Source organism: Mycteria americana, chromosome 1 (genome assembly GCF_035582795.1).
Source record: "Mycteria americana isolate JAX WOST 10 ecotype Jacksonville Zoo and Gardens chromosome 1, USCA_MyAme_1.0, whole genome shotgun sequence".
Classification (NCBI taxonomy): Eukaryota; Metazoa; Chordata; class Aves; order Ciconiiformes; family Ciconiidae; genus Mycteria; species Mycteria americana.
Genome location: NC_134365.1, coordinates 164,771,376 through 164,790,390, shown reverse-complemented (window position 1 = coordinate 164,790,390; position 19,015 = coordinate 164,771,376). Strand labels below are relative to the sequence as shown.

The 19,015-nt window shown below is 38.2% G+C and overlaps 1 protein-coding gene across 4 annotated transcripts in view; it reads right to left on the bottom strand.

The window, feature by feature from the left end:
* ABCC4 (ATP binding cassette subfamily C member 4 (PEL blood group)) overlaps positions 1-19,015 on the bottom strand; it is a 156,799-nt gene that overhangs the window by 90,789 nt on the left and 46,995 nt on the right. For all 4 annotated transcript variants that reach the window (XM_075526823.1, XM_075526816.1, XM_075526808.1 and 1 more), the window contains exons 14-19: positions 13,019-13,115; positions 11,667-11,882; positions 9,551-9,691; positions 8,116-8,153; positions 7,658-7,758; positions 4,513-4,659 (exon numbers count right to left, since the gene is read on the bottom strand). In XM_075526823.1, the coding sequence (XP_075382938.1) occupies positions 4,513-4,659; positions 7,658-7,758; positions 8,116-8,153; positions 9,551-9,691; positions 11,667-11,882; positions 13,019-13,115 (740 nt within the window). The remainder of the gene's footprint in view (positions 1-4,512; positions 4,660-7,657; positions 7,759-8,115; positions 8,154-9,550; positions 9,692-11,666; positions 11,883-13,018; positions 13,116-19,015) is intronic.

The following is a 19,015-nucleotide window of genomic DNA, read 5'->3' as shown; positions in this document are numbered from 1 at the left end:
GTACACTAACTAAAGCAGTTTCACTATCCAACTGATAGAGTATAATTTAACAACCTCATTATCAGCATTGTAATTTTCAGCCTGCTGAAATATCATATTTGTTGCAAATATCATATGGTTTAACAACATTGCCCATTTGATGCTTCTGTCAGATAAAATGCGTACAGGCACTTGTGCTTTGATGACCATGCTCTTAAACCCATAAAGAAACTTTCTCTGTCAAATTATAGGTGTTTCAACACTTGATTTACGAACAGCATAATTAAAATCCTTATGCCTTAAAGAAAAACAAACTCTTCATTATAACAACAGTTTTCTTTCACATTTTTATATTTTTAATATTTGGAGTTTGCTTTTATATGCTACTATTAGCTATCAGTTTGGCATGTCACTCCTGGCTGCCAAGACAGGATAAAATTTCTCTTCATAACCTGGTCAAACCTCAAAGTCTGAATAAGCACCCAAAGGGATCAATGTTTTTTTACATCTTCCACAAAGTATTTGCAGGGGGAGGGCGGAATCTGCTAATTTAACAGGTAGAGGACAACCATCATATAATTCAGTGCTTTCTGTTTCTAGGAAGGCCATAAATGCTGTAATGTCTGCCAAAATATTTCTCCTCCTTCTATGAACTGTCAGAACCAAGAGTTTGAAGAGATACAACTTAAAAAAAAAAAAAAAAAAAAAGAGCTAGATTTTCATATGCATTTCTGTAGTGGCTGTGGTTCAATTTGAATTTTAGATCTCTGGAGGGGGAAGAGATTCCTATTTTATCTGAACAAATTCATGCATATCATTCATTCATTCTTACAGCACCCATCAGCACAGCAGCAGCAGGTTTCAGTTTCCTAAACTCAATGCAATTCAAAATTACACACAATCTCCACTAAAACTACCATTACTGAAAGTGATGCAGTTACACATTAGCATCCCTTCTCTAAAGAAATTTCTGTCCCCAAATCCCAGAAAAGAACAATTCATTTACAAGCTAAGCAAGTAATCTTGAATCAAATCCTGAAGCTTGTCAAAACTAGGATCTCCTAAACTATCAATAAGAAACTAATTTCAAAAGACGGAACTCCCAATTCAAGTCATTGCTGTTGAATTCCTGGTCCCTTTTACCTAGCTTTCGATCAAATTTGTTTTGAAATGTTACAAACATCTTGAAAAAGAAATTAAAAGGAATAATGGCTGAAGAAGGTCTCCTTGACAGGACCAAAGCATCAGACTCTATAGGGTTATCTGACTTTTGGCCACTAATGACAAAGCCAAAGTTCCTGAACTCAGCATTACATGAAGCTGAAAAGCTTACTGTGTAAAAGATTAAGAGAAAATGTTATACTTGCAGATACTGACGACAACTGAATGGAACCACATTACTATCGCTTAGTGGAGAAGTTGAAAATTCACTCCTCAAACACCACCTCTAAAAACATAACAGATAAATTTTGTTATCCTTCTAACAAGCTGTTGTAATACTAGACTGGGATAAAACAGATCATGCTGCCCTCTTGTGCTAGACATGCACAGAAATCAACCCCTTTATTCCTGCAAGTGACACATGAAGAGGAATATATAAAGCATTCACTATGAAGTAGAAAACGTCCATGTTTTCCTCCTTACAGATACCTTGACATGCATGCAATTCCCTTACTGGTATATGGATAGAAGAGCAAAGGAAGTTTCAAGAGAGTCAAATTCTACACTCAAAAAAATGTCTATTTTCTGTCAACAAACAAAATGTGTATTTTCTGTCAAAAGTTCTGTCAACAAACGTAGACAAGTCAGATAAAGCCCCAAATACCACCACTTAATCGCTAACTTCCCATCAAGCTTTCACTATAGCTGTTTAAGTGACGCTGTGATAAATTTGAATTTCAGTCATAAATATCTGATCATTCTTTCTGAAAGCTGGATAACACAATAAGCTTTAGTCACTTAGGATTATCAGCTCAATAGGGTTAGGTTAAGTGCTTAAGAAAGAGAGAGACAGTCATTTATTAATAAGGTTCTTCCAATGCAAAACATACTTAAAGCAGTAACGTCTACCTGTTTTTAGATCTATGCCAAATTACACAAAGGTGAAATCTCTGTATATACAAATATTTTTCGGTGGGAAGGGAGAAAGGAGAGGGGTCCTCATATTCCTCTTATGTCTCTGCTATGTAATCCAGGTTCCAAGAATACATTCAAATTCTTATATCATCTGGGTAAGATGCTCGTTACTATTCCCTTTACAACCCTCCCCTCCCTATAGATTGCTAATGCAATCTATAAAGAGAGATCTTGGGCTCATGCCTAAACTGATTCACAAAGCATAATTTTTTTAGAAGTAAGTCATTTCATTTATTCACCATGACTGATTGGATCTACACTGTTGGGAGCTGACAGACATGTCATGATTCACCACGTATTTCCATTTCCTAATGTCGACTCCCTGATGCTGCTCATTAGTCTGTTTCCCCAATAAGAACTATCAAGAGCTTGGGATGTCTATTTATTTAAGTTTCCTTCTTTGACTTTGGAACATGGATCACTGTCTGTTCAAAATACTGGCCGTGGCAATTTTTAATTACTGATTATTTCTGGATAAATAAAACAGCCAAAGTCAGTTCAGCAATTGCTTCTGCTAAGGTCTTGGAGACCTCACACAAATACTGAGAAGATGCTGGATGCTTAAATGACAGATTTGACACTGCAAGATCAGCTTTGCTAATATGGGATATGATAACGAATAGTTTGGCTTGGCTATTACAATCACAACCCTAGAAAAAGGAGCCTTTAATAATTTCAATTTCTTTTTAGTATGTCTTTCACAGTAAGGCATATTAAAAAAGAAAAAAAGAAGGAAGGAAAAAAAGACTTCTACTTAAACAAATCTCACACGAATGCAAAAAACCAGCATCTGAAGTTCTAAAAGATAAATACACAGTAAAAAACCACGTAAATCAGACAATGAAACACAGATGTTAAACACAGAATTTCAGAACTGCTACATGCTGCAGTTCTGAACAAGAGCATCGTCTCACATGTCATCTTTTCCCTTTTCTTTTTCTCCTTTTTCAAAAGATGTATAGATCAGAACAGCAGTACCTTTGCATGCTACCATGACCAGAAGAAAGAGGAAGGGAAAGAAATATATGCACACTGAAGTTATTCTTCTATTATAAAATATCTGCTGATAAATAGAAACACACATCTGTAAGTCACAACAGCATGTGAATACCAGCAATAGGCAGGCTGTATGAATGTCACTTTTACAAAGCACTGCTAATTTGAGCTTCACAGTATGTTACAATGCAAACTGTTATTTATTACTCTACATTGTCCCTGATGTTTGCTCTGTAGTTCTTAGTTTGTTACGATGAGTCAGGTTTATGGCTATTCTTACAAGATGATTATGTATTCCCTCAAAAAGACAGTTACTGCATATGCTGCGCATACACACACAGACAAAAAGAGAGAGAGGGAGAGAGAGAAGAGGAAAATCCCTGCCTATCTGACAACAAACCCCATCAGTACTATGATTTCTTCTGATGTATGTGCTCTCAACTAGCTCTCCACTAACCTGTCTCCTGAGCTTATGGCTTCACTTCTAATCCTTTGCAGTGGCCTTGAATTTACACTACCAGACTCACAGTACAAGTAAACCATATAACACAGCCTTAAACTTCTGCAGTTGTAGATTTTTTTTTTTAAAGGGGAATTGGACATGTTTCATTCATCGTATTATGGAAATGAACTTTTTCTCCACATGAGGTTTTTTTTCCTGAAAACATTACTAATTTCTCTGAAACAATAAAGCCATCCCTATATACCCTTACAGTCATTACACGACTTCTGGAACTATGAGAACAAGCCTATGTTCCTTTTCTTCAAGGGTGTGAAGACCATCAGATTTCTGTTTCTCATGTAAGACTGGCTAGTAAATCAGTACCACCCCACTTCCCCACTCTCTTCACTCTGCTCCAGCTTCTCTCTTGTTTCTTTTGAAGAACATAAGGATCTGCATTACAGTTTTAAATTGCATGCTTTACGCTTTTGTGCATTCTGGAAGGATAGTAAGCTACACAGTTTCTCAAAATTGTGAATTACCACACATACTTCAAATTATTTTTTAAAAGGGAAAATAATTGTTGGGGTTATGCTTTCAAAGAAAAGCACAAGAAAGGCATTCCCACAAAATGCAGGGATGTACATTCAGCATATGGAAGACATCCCTGTGTAACTGAATCAGAACAGCAATGTAACTAGTAGGTCAACGTACAACACCAAAGCCATTTTTCTGCATTTGAAGAGAGTAAAATCAACCACCAATAAGCAGTCAACGTTCTGACCTTTAAATTTAAAAAGACCACACTGTTAAATTTAAAGATTTTAAGTAAAAGCAGCAAAAAACCCCCACAAATGTGCAAAAATACTATAAAATCGTAATTGTCCAGAAATAGTATAGTTAACATAATCAATGATGTACATTATATGTTAAGGATTTTTTTTTACTATTAAACTTACCTATAGGGTTTCTGTCAAAAAACAAGACAGGAGCTTTCAAAATGGATTGAAACATTTTGTTGTGCAAAGTCTGACCAGAATTAACAAGAACTTGAAACACCAGAAGACTTCTTATTATGCCAAACAGTATTGTAGCCACCGTTAAACCTGAAATTAAAAAAACATGGGCATAGCATGCATACAGATATGGATCTTTCACAAGAAAAAGAATTTAAAAATAGAACTGAACTAAAACCAAATTTTGTTGACTTCTGTATATAGCAAGAATCCAAACTTAAGCCTAGGGACTCAGACTGAGCACAGAACATAGATATCTTACATTTGTCACTAGCTTCAGTTACTATCATATCATCAATTTAAACAACTTCTCTTTTTCGGTTTGAAAGAATTGGTACTTTATAGAAATGTAGGAAGTGTCTGTTAATCCATGAAATAAATCTGTATTAAAACCTTCTGCATAACAGCTCTGCTAAGAAATTCATTTCACAGCACCGTGTATAATTGTGGCTTGCAGAGGTCACTGTGAAGATTCAACATTTGCCAGCAGGTATTAACCAAGTAATATATACATGGCTATTTAGAGACAACCTGGAGTTATTCTCAATCAGCCCAAACCACTCATGCCATTCTTCCCCTTGTAAACCACATCAAGTCATTTAAATTATGTGTATTTCTTTAACACAGTATAAGATGCATCCCTTATGCCATGTGAAATAAAGCCCTTCTAGGGAATTGGTCTGCAGACTGTTTGTCTTTCTTCTGGGCACATCTCCACTTACAAGACAGGGATGCTACAGGGCAAAAGATGGAAAGAAAGAATGATGAGATTGCTGCTTCTCTGTTTGCTGTGCGTAATCTCCAGTGCGGCTGCCCAAACTCCCACTTGATGAAGGTGAACAGTGAAGGTGTTAACCTTACATTTGGCAGTGCTTCCAGGCTCCAGGTGATCTGCTCCAGAAACTAAGCACAGGCCTTGAGGACACCCTTAAGTTAGACCCTAACTATCAACATAAAACACTGCCTATTCTAAGGACAGGTTAAAACTGGACGCAATTCAGGCACAGCTATAGTAACAGTAGGAAAGAGAGAGGTTTTAAATTATATGATGTGGTTAAATCAATCAGTTATTCCATCCTGCTTACTGCTGTATCCTCCCAGGATGCAAGAAAAGGTATCGCTATTTCATTTGCCTGCTTGCAGTTTATTGCCCGTGTTCTGCACGGTGCTGTTTTTAAGAAAAAAGCACGTGGCTGGGATGAGACCTTTTTTGCCTTGTCCTGAGTGCTGTATTCCAGGCCAGGTAAAAGAAAACAACCTTTCCAAGAGTAACTGCATGTACCCAAACAGGAAAGCTGAGTCATGCAAAAAGGGAGCAGAAAAGGTACGAAGCAGGAGGCTGTGGCAGAGCCCATGCCTAACAGCAGTCTGTGGGAGCGATGGGAGGAGAGGCAGCACGTCCTGGGAACCCCACATTTCTGTGCAAGTTCACTCAGGCTTGGAAGCCACTGGAAGCTGCTGGCACGACCCTCACCAAACAAATCACCTGAAAAGACCTAATGGCTGGGGAGAAGAGGGAGGAACGAGACTTACTTTCAAGTCCTTCATCCGGTCTGTCTCACACTGAAGGTTTTTGCTTTCCCTGTTTACAAGCTTACCATCTCAGTATGAGAGAGACAAGGACTCTTTGCATGCTCACTTTATAGAAAAGGTGTGGAATTGGTACCTCAGTTCTGGCCAACGGGGTTTCCCATTAACAGAAATTTTACTCTTCTAAATCTTTGTCTCATAGAAACAACAAGCACTAGGAAGGAACTACCATGGTGATTTTTTTCTTTTTCCAAACATTGAGAATCAGAAATAAAAACATTAAATTACATTATACAGTTTCAGAGGTTATAGAAAAAGGTGTTAGATTATTATGTACTTCATATGAAATGTACTATCTTTTTATAACTTTTTCAACTTCACTTACAATTTTGTGTAGGTAAGTCAATGCTGTCTGTTCAGCTATTGCAAATATCTCACTAAGCCACCTGAACATTTCAATATAAAGGTAACTTTTGCTGTTCTTCTATCTAGAACAAAATTTGCCTTAAAGGATAAAATTTTCCGTAACGTGGTTTAGGTTGTATGGCCAGAGAAAGCCAAGTTTGCTGAACTTAATCATACTGTGCAGTCCAATGGAACAGCTCATGAAATAAGACATTACACAGAGAAAATAAGAGCCAAGTTTATCTGGCTCCTAAATTGTTGCTTCCCAGGCCAAGCACAATGTTTTCTGTCAAGCACTTAGATCACGTGGATTCCTGAAAAAAACCAAACAAAAAATCCTCCACCTATCCTCGCACCCATGAGAGATGTTTCTGAATACATTCAGTGCATGTTCTTCTGGTATTCCACCTGTTTTCTGAGACCTATCATTTACATTTCCATCAAGAAATTACCATGTCATACAAAGCTGTACCTCACTAGAAGTGCTAAATAGCAGAGTCTGAGAGCATATTTCTACACGTGATTTTTCTATGCCAATTTTTACTACATTTCAGAGCAGTATTTCAAGATGTTTGGATGCCTGAATACAAGGATCAATGCCCTTTTCTGGATCTTCAGAAGCATATGGTTACCTACTGAAATATATTGAAATGTTTTTTAACATCCTGTTTTGCATACCTCTCTAGGATGCTTTTTAAAAACTGGTTCTTTTGCTATGGTGCTTCAGAAGGAATGTAGCCATGCCAAGTTTTAGAACAGCATGGAATGAAGATCCATTTCTAATCCTCTTGCCCATCCATATAATGACTGAAGATTTAGCTCAATGACCTATTAGTATAGACAATAACCACAACCTTACGGTGACTGACTTTTTGAATACTCAATTCCTAGTTTACTTTCCAAAATCCGGGCAAAGTAAATTAAGAGTCTGCATTCAACCCATTTCTTCTGTTAGATTTTATTTTATTTATTCCAATTAATTTAGTCAGGAAGCAAGAGACTCAGGCTCCTAATCTGTTAAGACATTATTCAGTTACTGCTAGAAATTGCATTTCCCCACATTGCCGTTGCTTCGCAGCTCTCAAAACTGTTTATTATGATAGGTCAGATAATAAATAGTTCTTTGGACACACACACATGCATGTGTAATTACCTGCGTAAATTCCCAAATAAAAGTTAAGGTCTAGATGTTCAGTCTCATTTGCTCCATTATTTCCATTTGTTGTGACATTCAACTTTTCTTGACGATTTGCCCTGTGGAAATGCATACAGAAGATAACAATTATCAAATCACATTCTGCAAATATTCAGAGTAGTTTAACTGTTTCTAGATTCAACTCTGTTGAAATCTTTAGTTCAAAAGATCCCATGTACTGATGATGTCATGCATCACACCATGAGTAGAAGTGAGCACAGGCTACACTTCAGCATAAAGTTTAATTTTTTTTCCCCACACAAAACGAGTGGAGATCAGAAGATCAAGCATATTCTGAAGTTTCCTAGAACAGGTTTCCCCCACCACCACCACCTATACAACACTGATTTCTATTAGACAAACAGCACTTGACTGAAAAGGCAGAAATGACCAACCAGTTATTATCATCAACTTACCAGTAAGAAAGCCACCAGTCCTGAAGCACATATGCCACCTTGAGTAAAAAAGACAAATACAAGAATCATCTCACAAAATGAAAAAAACATTAGAAAATTAAATTTCCTTGCTATTCTTTCATGTTCTCTGGGAAAACATCACATATTCAGGAAAGTATGCCATCCAGTCTTTCAAGACCAGCAGCAATTTGCAAAGCACATTAGAAGGTGCATTAGAACCCTCTACAAAGAAAGAAGTTACCTTAAATTACCTTACATGATAGCAAACTAAAGGAAAGCAATACACTTAAGCAAACAAAATATAGTAGCTCTTCCTAATGTATGTTAATTCTACATTAAAGAACTCATTTTTCAGTTCCTAAATTTGCTACTAGAGATATTCCAAAATGCTTTTTGATTATCAAATTTTCTGATGTTACCAGTCCAGAAATTTGTGTTTATGGGAGATAATTACCAGAAACAGGGTTGAAGAAGGATGAGAGAAGAGAGGGAGGGAAAAACTCCTACTGCCACCTTCCTTCTGTGCCAAGAGGTGACTACAAACTTGTAACAGGGTTATTTATCTCAAAATACACCTCAGTTCACGTGAATTTAAAGTTCTGGGCGGTCTACTGTTTGTTCTTGCTTAGCTATCTTTCAAAAAGACTCAATTCAAGGACAAGCAAAAAGGAAGTAACATGTCTAAATATATAGACTATTTTTTACAGCGAAGACCAATCATTTCCATAAAATGAATTTAAGCTTTCTCAGCAGGAAACAGAGAAAAAGGCAATAAGCTATCTTCATGCAGCTTCCTCAGCTCACTGTTTCATTCAGTTCGTGTCAAAATTCTTTTACCTACCTGCTACAGTCTGCATTACACACAATATTTGCCTATCCTCTTCCTCACTTTCTTATTCTGCTGAGCAGTGACCCTCCTTCTAGCCTTTCTCATAACCTGCACTGATCAGCAGACAAGCTTTTCTTTTAACACTTCTGTCAGACTCTGTCCTCCCATACTCAGTAAATCTCTTTACCCTCCTCAACTGGAAACATACTGACTGTTCAGGTTTGTTAAACACTACTTTATACACCTCATGATTTTGTTCTCTATCTCCAAAATATTAGACTGGCTTATAATTTCTGTGCCATGCTGCCAGTAAAATAATTATTTTATTGAAGTATTAAAACTGTTGAAATAAGGATCAGTGCAAGACCTCTCAATGCTGTACCAAAACTCCATGCTGATATATAAAATTTCACAGAGTATATTACAAAATTACTAAAGAACACCATGCTCCCAAACATTTTAGATGAAACATCACAGTAACAAGCACACACTATGTTAAAAAAAGGGAGGAAGAGGGAGGAAGAGGGAAGAAAAAAAGAAAGAAAAAGAAAGAAAAAGGCAAACCCAAAATACATTCAAAGTTATTTGTGGCTCCTGACAACCTACCTGTGCCAAAATATTGAATACTAAAAGTATAAAAATCACAAAGTAGTTTGCTCCTGCAGTGAAATATTTTCTGTAAACTTTAAAGCTTATTTTTCCCTCAGAGCGACTCTCCTCTGGCACTGCAGCCAGTGCATTTTCAGCCTGAAAAAAAACCAAACAAAAAAAAAACAGAATAAAAACCGTCAACCTTGCAGTTACAGATTCAGACTAAGCCACTTGAAAGTCATGGTTCAGAATTAGCCAACAATTAAATAAGGAGATAAAGTGATTACACAGACAAAAACTTTAAATATCGGAACTATAGCTTTGACAAAAAAAAATTAGTCTCAGTGCAGTAATACTGAAAAATCTACCCTGCAAAATGAGACTGTGAGGATTTTATTTTGCACTGCATCACAGAATGTAACATGACTTTATTTACAGCCAGAAATATTTACTCTAACTGACCGCTAAACCAGGTTTTTTCTTTTCTTGTATACTACCTTCAGTCATAAAAACTCTGGAAACTAAGGCCTTAATTTGGGAAAGATTCTGTTTTCAGAATGCAAGTGTGTGTAACTTTTCCTTTTCAGACAAGTATTTAAAGTAAATACTCTTCTGCAAGTATGCACCAAAATCAACCAACAAATTACCCATAAAGTTCTAATCATCTCCTTGTAAGTACCAACAAAACATCTGTTAATAGGGAAAACAAGTAAAATGACAAATGAGAAATCATATTAAGCAAACAATGGATGGGGGACACTGAAAGGCAGAAAAGGAAAAAATGAGACAGGCATAAAGAAGGTAAAAGAACTATTCAAATGAACAAAATTCTGCTTTTTTTCTTTTTTTTTTTTTTTTTTTTACAGTATATGTGAGAGAAAAACTAGTGCCAGTTCAGTGGACACCTAACACTTGATTTTGTGGTCAGCAGACATGGCTGTACAAGAGCAGTGGAATCAACAGACCTGACTCAGATGCGAAAGGAGAAATCCCACCTACTCACTTATAAAAGAATAAAGCTTATCTTGGTTTCTCGTTTCTCCAGCCCCCCCCCCCCCCCCCCAATTCAACAGCTCTAATGCTGCTAAAAAATTTGGCATGCTTTTGTGCATATAATAGTGGAGTCACTACCGGGACATTAATAATATCAGATAAGTTTACTGGTTTACTGCTTTTGGGCATAAAACCATTCCTCCAAAACGGTATGAAAAACAACAGTTTGTAGTATTCCTTTTTTTTTTTTTTTTGGTCTCTCACTGCTTTTTATTATAGAAAAGAAAAAGAAATAATATATACCCATAGCATAAAGGTGACAATCATCAGGGACACACAGGGATGGATTACTTGTTCCATGTGTTCCATGGATGCAGTGCTAGCACAAGTCTAGCAGGGTTACAGGGCTCCCGCGCTGTTTTGCATCAATGCAAGCACACCAGCAGAAGGTCACCTCTGGTACAGAAACCTTTCAGCTGCTTTTGCACCGTGCAGACCAAGAGATAACAAGGTACCTGGAAGTCAAGCTGGCACCGTTCAAAGCGTTGCGTTTTCACCAACAGAAGGGCTGGGGAGACCAATGCAGTACTCTCCCAAGGTTATCCCCCTCAGGGCCAGCACCAGATCACGTGGGTATGTTAACGCCAGCCACGCAAATGTAGACTTTGTATAAAGCCACTGCTTCTGCATGCACTTCCCAGAGCTCAGGACTTCAGGGAAAGTATTAATTTGAGCTCAGTACTGCACAAACAGACAGAACCCACCCAATACAGTGGTACTGGCCCTTTAAAGCACCGCTGTCATAGGACAGGATGAAGGAAGCACAGTGCGGTGTCTTTGGACACCTATAGTAATGCTTCCTGCATCCAGCAGATCTGATGCAGAACCTGAACCAACTCACTCTGCCGGGTTTGAACAGAACAGCGCAGAGCTGTGGGATGCCTGGCCTCTGCAGCCCAGGTGGCAGGACTGCCAGCCAAGCACAGTGCTAGGCAGATCCACCGTGGGCAAGCTCTCACCTGCTAATACAATCCAACAATCCCTGAAATTCAAATGCAGTAGGGAAAGTCCTTATCGTAGTTTAAGTTAAAAAACAGCCAGACAGGAGTTGAGACACGTCTATCCTTTGAGCACTCACAGGTGGTTGTTCTACTGCTCCATCTTTCTGTGAGTGGACAGAAGAATCCTGGGACCAGACAGAGGACTCCGAGAAGGTTCGGCTCCGAGCAGACTTCAGGTTGGGTGTTCCTGGAACCAATGGCTGTTCTACCTCCTCATCTTTTTTCAAAAGGGAAGCAAAGTCGATGCCAGATCTCAGGAACTCTGAATAGGTACCTTTCCCCACCATTTTACCCTACAATTAATATAAGCTTTGATTATCTTCATTATACACTTTCTGTAAAGGACAATTTTTCCTATCTATCCCTGCTGCCTCTGGGGTTTTGCAGTTGCTGAGCGCACATCCCAGGAACTATCAGTTCCTCATTTAGAAGAGCAGAAACAAGCTCTTCACCCTCTAACCAGTCCCTTCCCAGCAGCTAACCAGGCGATGGAGCATACAAACAGGATGACAAAAGTCCCAGTTACAGCCAGGTGAGAATTACTTCCTTGGAGAAGCTGTGAGAGACAGCCATGCAGCTTTAGGACAAGCTGTTGAATTACATACAGCCTTTTTATATTATTCCACAGTAGGGGTAAACAGCAGCTTAATTTTCTGGTCCTCACAGAGCTCTACAAGGAGCAACACAGACCATTTCCACACTTCTTACAGCTCTATCACAAACTCATTTCTAGAAAGCTACTGTAACTTTTAGAGAGATCTGAATGGGAGGAAAAAGACAGCTAGTGTCCTTTTTTGCAACTTTGTGATGCATCAAAAGTAATTTGAAGTACTTCACTACTCAACCTTAAAAAGAAAAAACCGCTCCCGCTCCCCCTCCCCCCCCCCCCCCAAAAAAAACCCAATCCAAAACCAGCTTAAGTTCTTGGATTTCCCCTCTACCCATGAATATCTGGTACAACGAAGTTTGGAAGGAACCAGTTTCGCTGAAGGCCTGCTCATTCTCAAAGGTATCTGTGACCGTTTCTCAGCCTTAATTTAAAAAAGGGACTGGTTGCAAAATCAACATAGTTCTTAATTCATACAAAAGTGAAAGAAACAAGAATAAAAGTAAAGCATTAACACAGTCTCAAAATAAGTAATTCTCTCACAGTATATTATACATATGTCAGATAAGAATCAGTATGTAAGATTACGTATATGCATGATAAAATTCAGAAACAGATTTTTCAGGGAAGGTATTCTAAGAAAAACCAACTTATTTCATTAATAATTATAAATCTTTAAAAACATATATGGTCATTAATAGACAAAATATATTTACAAGCCAAAAATAAAAATCTTTAACTGTTTTTTTTTTCATTCTTAGATTAAAAGGGACAATTAGAAAGTATGTGAGATATAAAAGTATAGACACTGAAATCACTTACGTCTTTTAAAATTAGAATCTGATTTGCAGCACGGAGATATTGCAACTGGTGAGTGACCAAAACAGAGATCTTCTGATGTAAGGCTTGACAAATACATCTGCAAAGAGATGGAAAAATTAATTAAAAAATGAAGTGTCCTAAAACATTTTCACTATTTCTGGAAAACTTCTTCTATTCAATTATACAGTGTTTAAAATAAGAAAAAAACATGCCCATGCTTCTTAGATTTACAAAAATTACACTTAACAAATATGCTCCTTATTTAACTTTGGCAAGTTTTCAAGGTAGGGAAGAGAAATTTCATATTTCTGGTCTGGCGTGAAAGAGGAGGAAATATCTTAAGGACATTTCATTAAATTTGTCTTAAACATCCTCCTAACAAATGTACATGTCATAAGCTGAATTGCAAAGAGAATATTTAACAAAAATTAAACTAATGGAAAGAGAAAGCAGGGCAACATACTGTGGACAATTATGGAAAAATACAGCCAATAAAAGTAACTTATTTGAGTTGAGCTTTCAGAGTAGCTCTAACAGTGAGCCACTGAGAGTTCTGGAGAAGCAAACAGTACTACTGATCTGAGCTACATCCAGGTATGTATTGAGGTAGGGCAGCAAGATCCTTCAACCATCTCTGACCTTTTCCCATGGAATCAGGGTTTACCTTCCTCTCCAGTACCTTACCTGCTTACCCTAGAAGCTTCCCCAGAAGTTTGGGATTTGGAGAGAGAAGTGAAGAAGGGATTGGGCACATCAGAACCAGACAGCACGTGCAGTTCAATCCCATACAGTTTTAGCAGAAAAGATATCCGGTATCTTTTCAGCAGAGCCTTGAAAGGCCAGCAGAGCCAAAAAAAAAAAAACCCAAAAACATAGCAGTGGAGCAATGGTTCACAAGTGCAGAGGTCTGCAAGCACAGTCTTCATGTACAACAGGGACAGCACAGACACAACTGAGTATCCAACAGTACCAACACTCTCATTGCCTTCATCCCACAGTTACACTGCAGGGACACAAACCCTTCGAGAGGACACCCCTTTCTCAACTACTCACTATCTTAAGAAAACAAGGAAAACTGATATTGTCTAGAACTGAAGTGTCCAGTGAAGGTATATATATTAGCATTTTCCATTTGGATCAGGAGTGCCTTTTTGAAGACCGTGTCCCAGTTGTCCCAACTCAATCTGCTGTTGCTCATACTGTTGAGTGGTATTGGGACCCATGAACCGGAATTCTAGACAAAACCAAGCAGGAACACACACTTCAGTAGCACCCCTCATCAGTATTCAGCTGACGAGGAACGAAGCCCGCAGGGCCAGGCTGCAGCCTGCTCAAAGCAGAACCTTCTGAACTGCACAGGGACCTTGGCACCGTGAGTTTTCCTCCACAGATCTGCTCTGGTTGGACTCATTTTTGCTAACATGCGAACTCCTGTTTGCTAACATGACACAAGAGGGTGGTACTCACCACAAAAGAAAAACAAACAACCCCCCACACACACATAATTCTCTCTCCCCATTCTCCAAAAAAACACAAGCAAAAACACAGCAATCCAATAGTACAAATTCAGTGCAGAAATGCAAATAAGCAGTAAGCGAAGTAAGGCAGAAAAAGAGCATGAGTTTAACAGCAATGATATCATACTGCTTACTGTGTTTCATACATTCATGTTCTATATCCAATTAACTCCCTACACAGCTTTTAACACCTATTTTATCACTCCTACAAAGACTGTAGGAAGTAGAGTACTATAAAATGGTTAATACTAGTACTAGTCAGCATAATTACATGCAGAAAGCATATCATAGTGTTCCAAATAAACTGCAGTAAAATTAAGTTAAAAGCAACACTCTTCCTGAGAAAGTTATATGCTTGCTATGCAGCATTCAAGAAGCAACTATAAACCCATGATGTCATTCTTAGGTGGCCAAGATAACAATTAATCAAGGTACTTGCAGCACCATAACTATTTGAGCAGTTGCAACTATTTACACACCAAGCTCTTTGTTGGAGTATTATTCTGGTGTGGCTACTGTCCACCCTCTGAGCATTCAGCGAAACAAGCCACATGGCAACTAGAGCACCAGCTGAAGACACGCAACAAAACCTAATGTTCAACAAAACCCATCCAGAGAACTGGACAAAGATCAGAGAGGCTACAGGATATTTACTTGCCTAGCAGGAAAGCTGCCAAAAGAGAATATATCAGGTATTTACCGTGAAGAGCTCTAGCTTTCCCTTACATAGTGCCACAGCCTATATACCACTTTGATCACTGAATTTTCTGTGTGCCAGATGTATGTCTAACAGCTTACTGGGACAAACTAGAAAATCCGACGGCTGAAAACCTTTAAATCTTGATCCTGAGTCATGGTGAGCCCACTGCACTTTAAGTTTGCATTTGGAGGGGGAAAAAAAAAGAAGAGAAAAAAAAAAGTGGGTTATCACAGCATCAGAGCAAACCGATTAGAACTGTCAGAGCTGTCAGCACAGCATCCTGCATGATCTTGATCTCAGGAGAGAAGGCAAAAATGACCTCTGTGGAAATATAAATTTCCACTGATGTATCCGGTCACTCAATTGAGAATTTCTAAAAAAAACCAACAACTCTCGATTTGATGTCTATCTGGGTAGAAAGAAGCTAGCTGAATAGTTTGTTGATAACAGGTGAGCAGAAAAATTGTTGTCACAATTCACTGGCATGAGCACAGGGAGGAAAAATCGCAACAAAGAGTGTATACTTAGATCTATTACCAAGTTAAACAACTCACTGCTCAGACAGCTCACTAGAAAATTTTGCCATTTAAAATACTGTATCATCATGAAGCACAGAAGTTGCAAAACTAGTAAAATACTAAGGAAATACTTAACATCTGTTTCAAAACATCAGACTACTTCAGCTGTATGTTTGAAACCTTTTTTTAATTTTTTTTTTTAAATATTATCTCTCCTGTTTGACAACATCCATTCTGCAGTTTATAGTGAGGGTTAAGTTTGTATGGTGCCTTGGCTGCCACAGAAGACTGAAACCAGAGTTCAAAGAGAGGCTCAGCAAAACTGAGTGTGATAAAAGGGCTGGCACAAAACTCTGAGAGCTCGCCAAATTCTTATTAGTGAAAACTTGGTATTGTCTTAGAACACAAAAATAAAAAAACACCAAAACAGTCCATAAGTGTTTATGTTTTTAACCGGTTCACTAAGGCTTACTTTCATCACACATCTACTTTTAGAAATATTGTTCTGTGTAGCTGAAGAAAAGCAACCATCAATTCTAGGTGAAACACGCAATTCTAGGTGAACAACCATCTGACAGTGTCTCTCTTTCTCACTGACGATGCAGAGAATCCAGGGAAAGCCTGCCTCAACAGTGGACATACCTGGTCCAAGGGTTCAGACGACTGCTGGAGTGCGCCCAGAACTGCCACCACCTTTTTACTTGCTGTTTAAAACCCTGCAAAGTTCACCTTCCTCGTGCTTCTCCATTACTCTCGAGTCTAACTCTGTCAGTTAGACTGTGAGTACATTTAATGTAAGACAACAGGACACATTACCGCACAAACTGCAGTCGCCATTGCCACATTTATTAAGTACACAAGCACACACAGACGCGCACACAGCCAGACAAGATCCGGACAGAGAAGACCCAAAGGTTCTTCAGCCTCTGCAGTACAAGGAAAAGGGTGATGAAGAGACTATGAAAGTTGCATCCTCTTCCCCAAGTAAGAATCAATTTAAACTCAAAAGCATTCCTGGCAGATGTTGGATGGGTTGTTCTGCATGTTTATTTGTTTTAAGCTCAACAACAAAAATTTTAACATCCTTGAAAACGTACTCCAGAGGCAAGCTACCTTAACATTACAAAATTTTTCTCTGAAGTCCAAGTTTACATCTTTTGGTGCAATTTAAACCCACTACTTTCCAAAGGTCAGTAGACCAGTTTATTCCTTAAGTCTTTCTTTCAGACCTGGGGGAGGAGGGGGGTGGGCAGAAATCCCCCAAATATACTCCCCCCCCCCCCCCCTTTTAAGTGACAAACAGTTTTCTCTTTTCTTTTTCCCCTTGACACCTGAATCTTCTTGATGGGCTACACTGGAGTCTGAAGCTGGTCTACATTTTTTGGAAGTCCACAAAATTGAAACATTATTCAAGTTGAGACCTTAAGGAGGACCTTAAACACAATAGGAGGATTACTTTACCTGTACTGCCAGATACAGTACTGGTCATAAATCCCAGGGCGCAGTTTCCTTAACAAGAGCATGACACTGCTGACTCGTACTGGATTTTTGATCTACTGCCATGTGCACCTCCTCTTCCATAAAACTGCCACACTACTGATCCCTGCTCATTGTGTGTTCATGGAGTCAATACTTTGCACTTATCCCTGCTGTGTGCATCTATTAATTCACATCCTGTAACCAAGACTTTCCAAATCCCTGTTCATCTCCAGAACTGCCTGAAGCATTGCCCAGTTTTCTACCACCTGAAAATGCGGCATCAATGACCTTCATTCGTCATCAGGAATACCAGACTCGGGATAGATCTCTCCAGAAATTATACTCTTCCAATTCCACAAAAACAAACAATATTTTAAGTTAACAAACCTAAGTAACAGTATACTATCACCCATTTTAAAAAAAAATTGCACTTTGACAGCAAACTTCTGTACAATTAAAAAATAAATGAGTTTGAGCTTTGATACTGCAGCGCATGCAGAAGACGACACTTAGTCAGAAGGGGGCCTACAATAACACACTGCTCCACTATGCAAAGGCAGTGTCTCGGTGCTTTTGCGCATACAAATCCTCATTTGTTCCTCCTTCCCTATCAGGTTTTCTTTTCTTTGAGATAAATTGTTCTTTAATCTTTTTTAAGTTTTTATCTCCAAGAACCAGCTTTCTTTCACCTCTGCAAAGTGTCTCTTCTTTAATGATTCCACTTTCTTCCTTACCACTCTTTTTGCCTCTCCTTTTTGGAAGTTCACATGCAAGTTTAACTTTACTCTAGTTAATACTTATATTCGTTTCAATGGAAATAACCACTGAAATGAAATTAAAGCACATGCAGAAGTGCTCGTGGGCATAAAGCCTTTGTTATATTAATTTACTTACTACGTTTGCTTTCCTCTCCTTTCCCTTTAAATTTAAGTGGTTTAGGGAGAACAATCCCCCAGTTGTTTTTGTACATTTCGAAGTTTACAAAATTTCAGAACAAAATAAAAAAACCAAAACAACAAAAAAAAGGTGTGATAAGTTTGCCAAAGACAAAAACAAACAGACCTACTTCTACTATGCTGTTTCTGTTTCTATGCTTATCTTGCTACCCATTTACCTCCATCTCATGACAAGTCCCAGCCTCCACTGGGCTAATGCGTAAGGACAACTGTTCTGGCACAAAATAAAGGTCCACAAAATCCATTGCCCTGTCCCGGGCACCAGTCATTAGTGGATGGCTGGAGAAAGTATATAAGCAAACATACAGTAATGCTTCCTTTGGTACACATATCCAGCTGCCAGAGTCCATATATTAGGGACTTTTTGAGCCAGAGATCTTAGTGTTTAAGTAGCTCTTTGTGAACTTTTCCTACATGAACTTGCATACCTCCCTCTTGAGTCCATTTCTGGTTTAGTATTCATAATACTGTTTTGCAACTGCACCCACAGACCACTAAAGCACACAACTACACCAGGGTTCTGCAAATAGTTTTTTTTTGCTTTTATATTGTGTGATTTAAAAAACAACAACAAAACAAAAAAAACACAACAAAAACCCACAAACACAAAACCAATCCCACACACATTTCTGTCAGATAAAAATTGCAAAATTTTACAGTTTTTTTGTAAACACACAATGTACAGTGATCACACTGATGCTTGTCACTTTCTGGAAAACAAAACAAAACAAAACAAACAAACAAAAGCCTAAACCCCAAAACTCCAAGCAACATTACTACAACATATTCATACCTTTTAAACATATTCCCTACAATAAACACAACAA